We start from the raw sequence: 12,260 nt of genomic DNA on the forward strand, positions 1-12,260 counted from the left end.
GCCTCCCATTTGGGTAAGATACATTTCTCTCTCTCAGTTGGGATGCCTGTCCATCCATTTGGGGTCTCCTGTCCAGGCAAGGAGCCTTCCCCTCTCCTAGTCAGGATGCCTGTCCAATCCATGTGGCATTTACAGTTTCTACCCTCATCTAAGGTCACAAGCCACGGGTGGTGACTGAAAGAAGTAGATCACGCATACAAGCAGCAGAAATGAGTTTCTTTCGCAGGGTGTCTGGGCTCAACCATAGAGACAGGGTGAGGAGCACAGACATTTGGGAGGAGCTCAATGGAGAGCTGCTGCTTTTCTCCCCTTTGAAAGGAGCCAGTTGAGATGGTAAGGGCATCTGATTAGGCACCATAAAGAGGGGGCATCAAAAATCAATACAAATCAGCTTTATACAGTGTACAGTATATATTGTGGTAGAATGAGGAACAAGGTAAAGTACTGTAGAGCCTTGTTTAATTGCCAATGCAAAAACAAACAAAACATATGGAATGCTATGTATCATGAGAATACTTCTACAAGGTGTTAGAATGCAGTATGTCTGCAGTAGGGTGTGGGGATGTTTACGAACACTTTGTATTGATATAATTAAATTATTCTGGTGCATGCGCATCAAAAACATGTCTTTTTGTTTTTGCCAACCCCTAGTTTAAACATTTTGTATATATACAAATAAATAATTAGCATGCCTAAAATGCTAGAAAAATGCAGTAAACAGTTTATTTTTAATGTTATGATCTTGTTCACTTACCAGTAAACTCTGACTAATAATAAAGGTGGCTGCAGCCTAGGCCTCTCAGGTTACAAGAGGCTCTGCATACCTAGTGTGTAGGCACTTCCTAATTATTAAATTACTAGCCACAGTAACTGTCAAAGACAGGCAATAGAATAAATGAAAAATAGTTGCTATCTCTTGCCCTATCTGTACCTTCAGCACCTTTCCTCTGTATTTACGCATATGAACATCTCTTCACCTGTGTTTCCTCTGTTGAGTGCGTTCCTGGAAAGCCTGCGTCTCAGACTGTGTTGTTATTTCAAAGGTGCCTTTCCAGTTATACACTCATCGTCTTTGAAGGCGACTCTCTCAGCATGCTTCATATTTTTTTACTGCTCGTTGTGCATCTCACAGTTACACTTCCTCTTTTGATTGGTCGCCAAACTGACCAATCATACCAAAGCCAAACTGACCAAACAGGTTGCTCAGGAGGACTGGACACACAGACCTTAGTGCTTTATTACATAATACAAAATAAATTATTTTTATATAATCTGTAGAAGGGATTGCTATAAAGCCTGGAATACTCCACAATAAAAGCAGCATCTCATCTTGCATGAAAGAGAACGATCTGCAAATTCAACTAAATAATCTCCATGAGGACCTGGGTTCGCTTCCCGGGTCCTCCCTGCGTAGAGTTTGCATGTTCTCCCTGTGTCTGTGTGGGTTTCCTCCAGCTGCTTCGGTTTCCTCCCACAGTCCAGAGACATGCTGGTTAGGTGCATTGGTGATCCTAAACTGTCCCTAGTGTGTGCTTGGTATGTGAGTGTGTGTGTGCCCTGTGTTTGGCTGGCACCCTGCCGAGGGTTTGTTTCCTGCCTTGCGCCCTGTGTTGGCTGGGATTGGCTCCAGCAGACCCCCGTGACCCTGTAGTTAGGATATAGCGGGTTGGATAATGGATGGATGGATGGATCTCCATGAGGGACAACTTGTCATGTGTGAGAAACAAACCATGGCTAAGAAAGCTTATATTTGTTCCTCATTAAAATAAATAAAAATCGTTCACCAAGTGTTATATCACTTTCAAAAATGAAATATATTTGAAATGCGTTTTTTAAAAATACATTGTTACCAATATGAATATATGTTAAAATATGTTACAATATGGCGGCACGGTGGCGCAGTGGGTAGCGCTGCTGCCTCGCAGTTGGGACACCTGGGGACCTGGGTTCGATTCCCGGGTCCTCCCTGCATGGAGTTTGCATGTTCTCCCCGTGTCTGCGTGGGTTTCCTCCGGGCGCTCTGGTTTCCTCCCACAGTCCAAAGACATGCAGGTTAGGTGGATTGGCGATTCTAAATTGGCCCTAGGGTGTGCTTGGTGTGTGGGTGTGTTTGTGTGTGTCCTGCGGTGGGTTGGCACCCTGCCCAGGATTGGTTCCCTGCCTTGTGCCCTGTGTTGGCTGGGATTGGCTCCAGCAGACCCCCGTGACCCTGTGTTCGGATTCAGCGGGTTGGAAAATGGATGGATGGATGTTACAATATAGTTCAAAGATAAATATAGTACAATATCTTGTGGTTTAACTAAATGTATTTTAAAATATGTAAATTATTGGCGTTTTGTTATATTGTAATGTTTTTTTAAATATATGAAAATATACATCTCCTTTAGTAAAAACCTTTTGTATGCCCCAAAAAAAGAAGTCAATAGGTAAGTATAAATAAATACTGTGTACCTACTTTTGGCCGAACGTGTATTTTATTATGATTTTTACAGATTTTCATTTGTTTACGTCGTTCATTCAAATATTTCTTTTTGTGTTTTTTGACATTCGATTGTGGTCATCCTTTAAAGTCTGCAGAAGCAAAAGTATATATAAAGGATTTTAAAAATCAGGTTAAGTTGGGCATCCTTGTTTAAAGTAAGCAGATGCACATGCAAATGTAATATTTTTTGGAAAGCAGGGTGGGCGTCCCATTTCAAAGTCTGTAGAAATGAATGAATATTACAATGGAATTACTCATGGACGGTCCATTAACTTCAAACTGATGTCATCAATCATGGCTGGTCTTGGTTTCGAGTACACCAATTCCACCTCTACTTCTCTCCCCCTCCTTTTTTACTTCTAATGAAGCAACACCAGCACTCACAGGCACAGCATCTGGCACCCACAGTCGAGCTTTACAGCAGGCCTTCTATGCATGTTTTCTGTGAGCCTTGCCGAACTTACTCATTCCATTTCCCAATGTACTGTAATCACATTTTTTCTGCCGTGATCAGGAAACCACCCCTTCTTTAGTCATCCATACATTTTATTGGATAGTGCTGCTGCTTGCATGGCCTGTCAATCAGTTCTGCTGTGTCATTCGTTCACATAAAGTCCCCTTTCAGGGAAGCACAGAACATGTACAACAGCGTAATATTAATACATATTGACAAACAAATAAACCTTGTTGGTTAATTTTATTTCTTCTATAACATCACCACATTTCAATCAAATCAGTCTAAGCATTTTTGAGATTCTGGGATATTTAGTTTTTCTGTTCAACATGGAGCTGGCGGTTAGCCCTAAATATTGATATATCAAAATATTTCTTCTTTACGGATACCTACTGTCTTAGATGTACCATCGTGCCAAATTTCAGCTTTTTAATTAAATGGGAAATAGTGTTTTTGTTGAAAAGTGAATGAGTTGGTGAGTCAACTTTGCATTATCTCTCTCTCTCGATAGATAGATAGATAGATAGATAGATAGATAGATAGATAGATAGATAGATAGATAGATAGATAGATAGATAGATAGATAGATAGATAGATAGATAGATAGATAGATAGATAGATAGATAGATAGATAGATAGATAGATAGATAGATAGATAGATAGATAGTGTAGGATTAAAATGGGAATCCCGGCTGGGTAGAAGCATGTTTAATTACCTGGACGGGAAGCCAGAGTAGGAACAACAGATGGACTGCTCAGCAGAAACAGGGAATCGAGAGTTGTTCCATTCCTCCATATGTTAGGTGGTAGTGCTCCTCATATGGGTACCCAGTCGGGACACCCGTAGGGATGCTTGACACTTGGAGTCCGGAAGTGTAGCCCTGTTAGCATTAAAGTATGTTTATTACATTTTACAGATAAATCTGTAATTTTGTTTAAATAATGAATACTGTTAATAATTACACACATGGGGTGACACAGTGGCGGAGCGTTAGCGCTGCTGTCTTGCAGGGAGTCACGTTGCTGATATTCCCTGCCTGGAGTTTACATGTTTTCCTGCTGGGTTACCTCAGTGTGCTCCAGTTTCCTTTCAAACATATGCAGATTTGGGGATTTGGTGCCGTTAAAATGATGCTAGTGTATGTGTCTGCTTGTATTCACCTTGCAATGAGCCGAGGCATCGTCCAGGGATTGTTTCTCACTCGTGCCCAATGCTTGCTGGAATGGACACATCCCTGGATTTAATCAATAAACATCCTTTTCAGAGATATTGCGGTAAGGTGTCATTGGAATTTAATGGGTGTTCTAGGCAATTCACAACACAGAGAAGCGAAACATGTTCTGACTGTGCTAATATCTCGCACTGCCACGTGGCAGATTCCTCCAGATTTACGTAAAAAGTATGCGCGCAAGTATAACACTTCAACGCTTGCGTAGCAGGAGCGTCCGCTGCAGCATGCGTCGCGTGAAGTATAACTCCGGCCTTAGGGTACCTGGCTACTGTTAGAGGGCACTGTCAGGGGAGGACCTCTCTACTTTTTTTATGGCCCAGAAGTGCTTCCTGAAAAACATTGAATGACACCGGAAGCATTCCAGTGTCTGACATAAAAGTGGTCTGCTGCCTCACTTCAGTTGAGCCGAAAGGCAGCGATGAACACTCAGAGGAGGAAGAATTGTTAGTATTGTTGGATTTCTGTATGTTGTGGCTTATTACTGGAGAGAAGATTGTGTTTAAAAGTGCTTATGTGAATAAATATTCTTTATTTTATTCACATAACATGTGCTGGTATACTGTATCTTGGGTTTGGGGCTTTCTGGTTCCCTCTGGTGGTCACAATACTTGGATAGATAGATAGTGTGTGTGTTCACACTGAGATGGTCTGACACCCTGTCCAAGGACTTTTCCTACCTTGTGCCCAAGTCTTTTTTGGATATACAACCGCTTCCCAGGAACCTGGATCTGGATTAATGTATTTAGAAGATGGATAGATGGATTATGCTTATTTAATTTCATATGCTTTGCTCTGTTTAGATGCTTCTGAGGGAGAGAAAAAGCTGATGGCTGCACTGTTTAAGAACTACAACTTAAAAGTCATTCCAGCCCCACAGCCTGGTGAGAGGGTGGTAGTCCGTGTTGGTATGACCTTGGCATCATTTGGCAGCCTGGTAAGAATATTTCTTTCTATTTTCTCTTGTTTTCATCTGTTTTAGAAATTACAGGTCTTTATTGTCACATGCACAACAACAGCATAGTGAAATTCTTGTGCCACAGTCATGGTAATGTATAAATAAATACAGTAAATAAAGTATATCAGAAAATATTAATGAATTAATCAGTAAATTAATTAATTAAGAGATAAAAAGTAATGTAAAGTACAGTGTCACATAAACTAGCAGGTGGATACATAATACAATGTAGGGCAGGTAGGATTGAGTTAGTGAGAGCTCAGAGACCTTATGGCCTGGATGAAGAAGCTGTCTCTGTGAGGCTCCAGTAGCACTTCCCAAAAGGCAGAAATGAAAACTGGGGATGAGCTAGATGGCTGTCAGATGGATCAGAGATAATGGATTCAGCTCTCCTCAGACATCTGGTTGAGTTGATGGTGTGAAACTGTGTAAGGTCAGCCCCAATAATTTTAGAAACTTTGCGGACAATCCTTTGAAGGAGTTTTGGATCCTGGCAAGTCAGGTTCCCAAACCACACTGTGGTGCATTTGGTTTGGGTACTTTCAATAGTGCAGTGGTAAAATTTCACTTTTTTTTTTTGTTCCCACCCCAAAGCTCTTTAAGCTCCTCAGGATAAAGAGTCTTTGCTGAGCCTATTTGAGTACGCAGGTGATACTGACTGAACATGAAAGACAATTGGTGATCTGAACACCCAGGAAACTGAAGCTGCTAACTGTCTAGACAGTGTAGCCATTAATGTGGAGTGGTGCGTGACTGTCTTTGTTCTTTCTGAAGTCACCAATAACCTCCATTGTTTTGTTGACATTCAGGGAGGGGTTGTTGTTAAGGCACTATATAGTCAGATTTTTTACCTCCATCCTGTAGGCAGCCTCATCATTGTCACTGAAGAGGCCAATCATTGTGGTGTTCCTTGTAAATATGATGATACTGTAGCCCTCATGCTTTTCTGCTTTTCTACATAGCCATATGTGAATGGACTGTAGAGCAGTGGGCTGAGGCAGCAGAACTCTGATGTTGGTGAACAGAGTGAAGGAGTTACTTTTGCCAGTCCTCACTAACTGGGGTCTATTTGTCAGAAAGTCAGACACCCATCCACACATGGAGTTGCTTACACCAAGGTCTCTGAACTTCAGCACCAGGATGGAGGACACAGTGGTGCTAAAGGCACAGCTATAGTCAATGACCAACATCCTGACATACTGTAGGTGTTTTTCTTTTTCAGATATCTCAGAGCAGTGTGCAAGGCAAGGATGATGGCATCATCTATAGATCTGTTATTCTGATATGCAAACTGTAGCAGATCCAGGGTAGCAGGGATGCTATAGTTAAAGTGGATCATGACCAGTTTCTCCAGAAACTTAATCACCATGGAAGTTAACATGATGGGCTGATAGTTATTTAAGGAGGAAACAACAGATTTCTTTGGCACAGGCACAACTGTGGTTTTTTTAAAACACTGCAGCCTCATACATAAGGACAGTGACCAGTTGAAGATGTCAGTGTACGCTCATGACATCTGGGTGGCACATGCCTTCAAGACATAGGACTTTGCTGGCAGCTTATCAGGGTTTAACTCAATTGAAGGTTTTACTCATTTAGGTCTCTGTCATCTCCAGGGTTGTTCTGCTTGCTGGTAGCACTCAAAATATCATGACACTCACCAAATCAGAGCTGCGAGGCTCAAAATGAGCAAAGAAGTCATTTACTTCATTCAAGAGCAAGGCGGTGATGTCCGTAGGCAAAGCTGACGTTCTGTGGTCTATGACCACCTGCAGACCTTTTCACAGTTGATGCGAATCGCTGCCGCCAAAATCATTTCTCTGTGTCATCAAGCAGCATTTCACTCTCTCAGGTACATGCAAACAGCTCTGCTTTTCCAAAGCTTCTGATTAGAGAAGGAGCATGCAGTACTGATAGGCACACACAAGTCAACAACAACAACAACATTTATTTATATAGCACATTTTCATACAAAAAGTAGCTCAAAGTGCTTTACATAATGAAGAAAAGAAAAATAAAAGACAAAATAAGAAATTAAAATCAGGCAACATTAGTTAACATAGAAAAGGAGTAAGGTCTGATGGCCAGGGTGGACAGAAAAAAACAAAAAAAAAACTCCAGAAAGCTGGAGAAAAAAATAAAATCTGTAGGGGTTTTAGGCCACGAGACCGCCCAGTCCACTCTGGGCATTCTACCTAACATAAATGAAATAGTCCTCTTTGTAGTTAGGGTTCTCACGGAGTCACTTGATGCTGATGGTCATACAGACTTCTGGCTTTTAATCCATCCATCATTGTTGGAACATCATGGTACTTAGAGTAGATGGTGGTGGCGCAAGACACCACCAAAAGGACACCGGAAAAGGAAATAGAAGAGAGAGTAGGAGTTAGTACAGATTTTAGAGCCACCATGAATAGTTATTATAATGAATTGGATATACAGAGTATCAGGATTACATTACAGTGAAGTTATGAGAAGACCATGTTAAAATAATGTGTTTTCAGCAGTTTTTTAAAGTGCTCCACTGTATTAGCCTGGCGAATTCCTACTAGCAGGCTATTCCAGATTTTAGGTGCATAACAGCAGAAGGCCGCCTCACCACTTCTTTTAAGTTTTGCTCTTGGAATTCTAAGCAGACACTCATTTGAGGATGTGAGGTTGAGATTTGGAATATAAGACGTCAGACATTCCGATATATAGGATGGGGGGAGATTATTTAAGGCTTTATAAACCATAAGCAAAATTTTAAAGTCAATCCTGAATGACACAGGTAACCAGTGTAGTGACATCAAAACTGGAGAGATGTCCTCGGATTTTCTTTTCCTAGTTAGGATTCTAGCAGCTGCATTCTGCACTAATTGCAAACGATTTATGTCTTTTTTGGGTAGTCCTGAGAGGAGTGCGTTACAGTAATCTAGTCGACTGAAAACAAACGCGTGAACTAATTTTTCAGCATCTTTCAATGATATAAGAGGTCTAACTTTTGCTGTGTTTCTTAAGTGAAAAAAGACTGTCCTAGTGATCTGATTAATATGCGATTTAAAATTTAGATTACAGTCAACAGTCCATATAGAACCTGACATAATCCATCAACAAGTTGGTGTATTCATCCAGATTCTCAGAAGAATCTTTAAACATTGGCCAATCAGTCAAATCCAAACAGTACTGTAGTTTGGAATTGTGTTCCAGAGTTGAGCACTGCACTTCCCTCATCACTGGCTTAACGTGCTTAAGTACCTGTTTGTAGGCAGGCAGTAAAAACACTAATGTTTGGTCAGACTTGCTAAAATGTGGGTGCAAGATAGACTTGTAGGCATCTTTAATTGTTGTGTAGCAGTGATCGAATGTCTAATTGCCCCTGGTGAGACAGGCGACATCCTGGTAGAACTTAGAGAAGACTTTTGTTGAGGTTGCAATGGCTGAAGTCACATTTGGTGATGGAGATCACTCTGAGTGCTGGCTCTCTTATTTACAAATTGCGGCATACAGCTAGCACAGCCACAACAGCCATGAGTAGTACTAAGGAAAGACCAGCACTTAATTGTCAGGTATTCCAAAACTGCTGAATGGGACTGGGAGAGCACTTTTATCTCAGTGCACCAGGAGCTGTTAATAAAATATCACACACCGCCTCCATTTGTCTTGCCAGTGACTGATATGTGGCTGCCCGAACAGTGTACAGGAAAACTCTGAAGTTGAATGGCTGTATGGGCTTAACCAGGTCTCAGTTTAACAGAACACATTGTAATGGCCGACACAATCATCCGGACCGGCAACAACAGGAGGAAATCAGAGGCCATGTTGGGCACAGTCACAGCCTGGTCAGGTTGCCCTCTTGCCTTCCTTTCGTTTGCAAGGTCTACTAATGGTCGTTATTGTTTTGTCCGTATGCAAGGTTACAAACAATATCTTCAGGTAAGTGCAGGATATTGAGGGTTAGTCATCATCTTAGTCATCTGTAGTTAAAAGTTCTCCAGTGATGCATGCTGAATTATTTTTTTTAAATTCTCTGCCTCCATTATTCATTCAATATGGTTAATGACTTGTCCTCTTGAATACAGATTGCAGATTTCCTGATCCATTCACTGATATTACAGGAATGAGAATTCAGCTGTCCCCGAGCTCACCTTTCTTTAGTGTTGAAAGAAAAATTAATCTCGTCCAATCTCATCTAATCTAGTAGTTCCCTGTAAATTATTTTATACTTCATTAGGAGTGCCACAGGTGGATAGAAGCAGGCAAGCATAACATTTACCTTACAAAAGAATTAACTAACCTCTTTAAATATGAATACATTTGTATTAACAATGGATGCAATAGAGGTTAGCAAGCCTGCCTCTCAGCTCTGGGGTTCGATTCTGTGTGGAATTCAGATGTCCTCCAGATGTCTCCATCCATTTTCTTCATCTACTCTGACGTCTCAAAACTGTGCAAGTTAGACTGTTTGTTGATTCCTGGTGTGGCTGTGTGTAGGTGTTTGCTAGAGTGTCCTACAAGGCACCTGGTAATGCATCTCAGTTTAGTGAGGGACCTTATGGGCTTGTAATTTAAAACTGGTTTAGAAAGTAATCATTTTGATACTTGGTGTGATAGATTTGTGCACCACAAAGGGTTGATTCCTGCCTTGTGCTAGATGCTGCCTTCAGTGACCCTGAATTGGATGAAACAGGCGTAACAATATTATGTAAGGCTTTGAAATGCTCCCTCTGTGTAGCTTGCATGTTTTTCCCATGTTCATGTGGGAATCCTTCGAGTGCATTGGTTTTCTCCCCTATGCCAAAGACATAGAGGGTAGCTGAATTGGCATTGATGAACTGGAACCTGATTCATGTGTGATGTCTATGGATTGTTCCTGCCTTGCACCCTATACTATGCAATAGGATCCAGCTTCTCTGAGACCCTGCTCTGGATAAGTTGGTTATGAAAAAGGATGGATGAAATGAAATGAATAATTTCAGGCTACTTCTGAAATCTGCTCATGCTGTATTTTTTGTTTTAATATGAGTTTGGACTCATATCAGGTAGGCCATTCCTCACAATCATACCCCTCAGGATATATCCATTGGTGTCCATAGGTGGTACTTTTTATGAGCAAAGAAGCCACTTTTTGAGAAAAGGATGAATTTTCTCAATAGCCATTTGGTGCATAATTTATGACATTCAGTATCCCTATATCTCTCCAGGGTCTTTATTTTGCGGCAGCATCATAGTAAAATTGGGTCCCTTTCTAGAGTCAACGTTGTCTAAAAGGGCAAGTTCTAATATATCTAGCTGTAACTTATCAGTTTGCTCCATACACTCATGTGTGTTCCCTAATAAATAAGTTAATTTTCCCATTTCAAGAACCAGTTTCCATTGCTAAGGTCTAATATATGCTGTATGTCAGGAATCTGCTTCTACTTCACCCATGTTTGTCAATGTACCTGATGTCCGATCTGTACCTTGTGGGTGTTAAATACACTTAATGCCATCTTGACACTCCATCAAGCTTAATCAAGCTAAGTTGGTCACCAAACACCTATTATGATCTGGAATCAAAAAATATGATGAAAAGGGATTGAAGCCTCAAAAAGCACCTATAAACAGGCCAATGCCCTCCCTGGCCTACCCAAGAAAAGCTTCATCAAAGGCAGCTTGACCTGTCAACTCCACAGGCAGATGTCAGGTCTGTTCATCTCTAAACATGAGGAACTGGCTTTTAACGTTTAAAATATACAGAATGAGGAGAAAGAGAGAAAGTTACTTCTTATTTATAATTTTTACTCCAGCAACTGTAAGTGGCAACATAATAATAGGCTCCTTAGCCAAAATACCTGGCAACAATATGAAATCAAGGTTAAAGCTATTGTATAAAACAATGTACTACCTTTACTTAAGTTTACAAAATGTTCTCAAAAGTTCAGAAGCAGTGTTTCACTGACTAAACAGTGAACTTTGTGAGCTGGAATGTCAAAGGTCCCAATCACGATCTAAAGAGAAAAAAAGTATTTTTTTTACATTACAGGTAAGGTGAAAGATGACACAAAAAGATTTTCAGTATTTCAGTAGAAAAAGAACAGTCAAGGAGAAGGTAAAGTGAATCAGGAATAGTAAAGGGCAATTAAAAATGTAGACAGTGAAATAGCAGATGCTCTAAACTTGCATTTTCCTGAAAATTTTCAGTTTTAAACTCCCAGCGGTAACAGGGACTACTAAGGAGATACTTGGTAATTTGTAAATTGAAAAGGTAGAAGTGCTACTTAGATTAAATAGGGTGAAATCAAATAAACCACCAGGACCAGATAATATTTATCCTCGAGTCCTGAAGGGGGTAGTGTGGAAATATATGAACCTTTAACGCATATTTTCAGGAAGTCACTGTGCTCTAGGGAATTCCAAAGGACTTATAAAGACAACTATACCATCAGTCCCCATTAACCAACAACTCCCACACTTTCCCAGAAGGGCATTCCGTATTCTTTCAGAGAGAATCTGGTTGCCTGAAGTTTAAATGATCCCACAATAAACAGGACTTGTGAATGTGGCATCTTGGTAAGGCTTTGTTCCTGCTATTATTCATGCCCCTGTGGCCCTGGACTAGATTAAGTGATTTAGAAAATGAATGATGAATGAAGGGCGGCACGGTGGCGCAGTGGGTAGCGCTGCTGCCTCGCAGTTGGGAGATCTGGGGACCTGGGTTCGATTCCCAGGTCCTCCCTGCGTGGAGTTTGCATGTTCTCCCCGTGTCTGCGTGGGTTTCCTCCGGGTGCTCCGGTTTCCTCCCACATTCCAAAGACATGCAGGTTAGGTGGATTGGCGATTCTAAATTGGCCCTGGTGTGTGGGTGTGTTTGTGTGTGTCCTGCGGTGGGTTGGCACCCTGCCCAGGATTGTTTCCTGCCTTGTGCCCTGTGTTGGCTGGGATTGGCTCCAGCAGACCCCCGTGACCCTGTGTTCAGATTCAGCGGGTTGGAAAATGGATGGATGGATGATGAATGAATTTTGAGTTTTATTTGCTCACATTCTATCTATCTATCTATCTATCTATCTATCTATCTATCTATCTATCTATCTATCTATCTATCTATCTATCTATCTATCTATCTATCTATCTATCTATCTATCTATTGTGGTCCTGAACTTCTCTGTATTCTGTGTG

At 41.1% G+C, this 12,260-nt stretch overlaps 1 protein-coding gene across 1 annotated transcript in view; it reads left to right on the top strand.

Moving 5' to 3' along the window:
- Window positions 1–12,260, top strand: part of chrnb1 (cholinergic receptor, nicotinic, beta 1 (muscle)) — an 81,237-nt gene that overhangs the window by 18,983 nt on the left and 49,994 nt on the right. Inside the window, exon 2 of the mRNA XM_028798452.2 lies at window positions 4,969–5,102. Coding sequence (XP_028654285.1) covers window positions 4,969–5,102 — 134 coding nt within the window. The remainder of the gene's footprint in view (window positions 1–4,968; window positions 5,103–12,260) is intronic.

Source organism: Erpetoichthys calabaricus, chromosome 3 (assembly GCF_900747795.2).
Source record: "Erpetoichthys calabaricus chromosome 3, fErpCal1.3, whole genome shotgun sequence".
NCBI classification, from domain to species: Eukaryota; Metazoa; Chordata; class Cladistia; order Polypteriformes; family Polypteridae; genus Erpetoichthys; species Erpetoichthys calabaricus.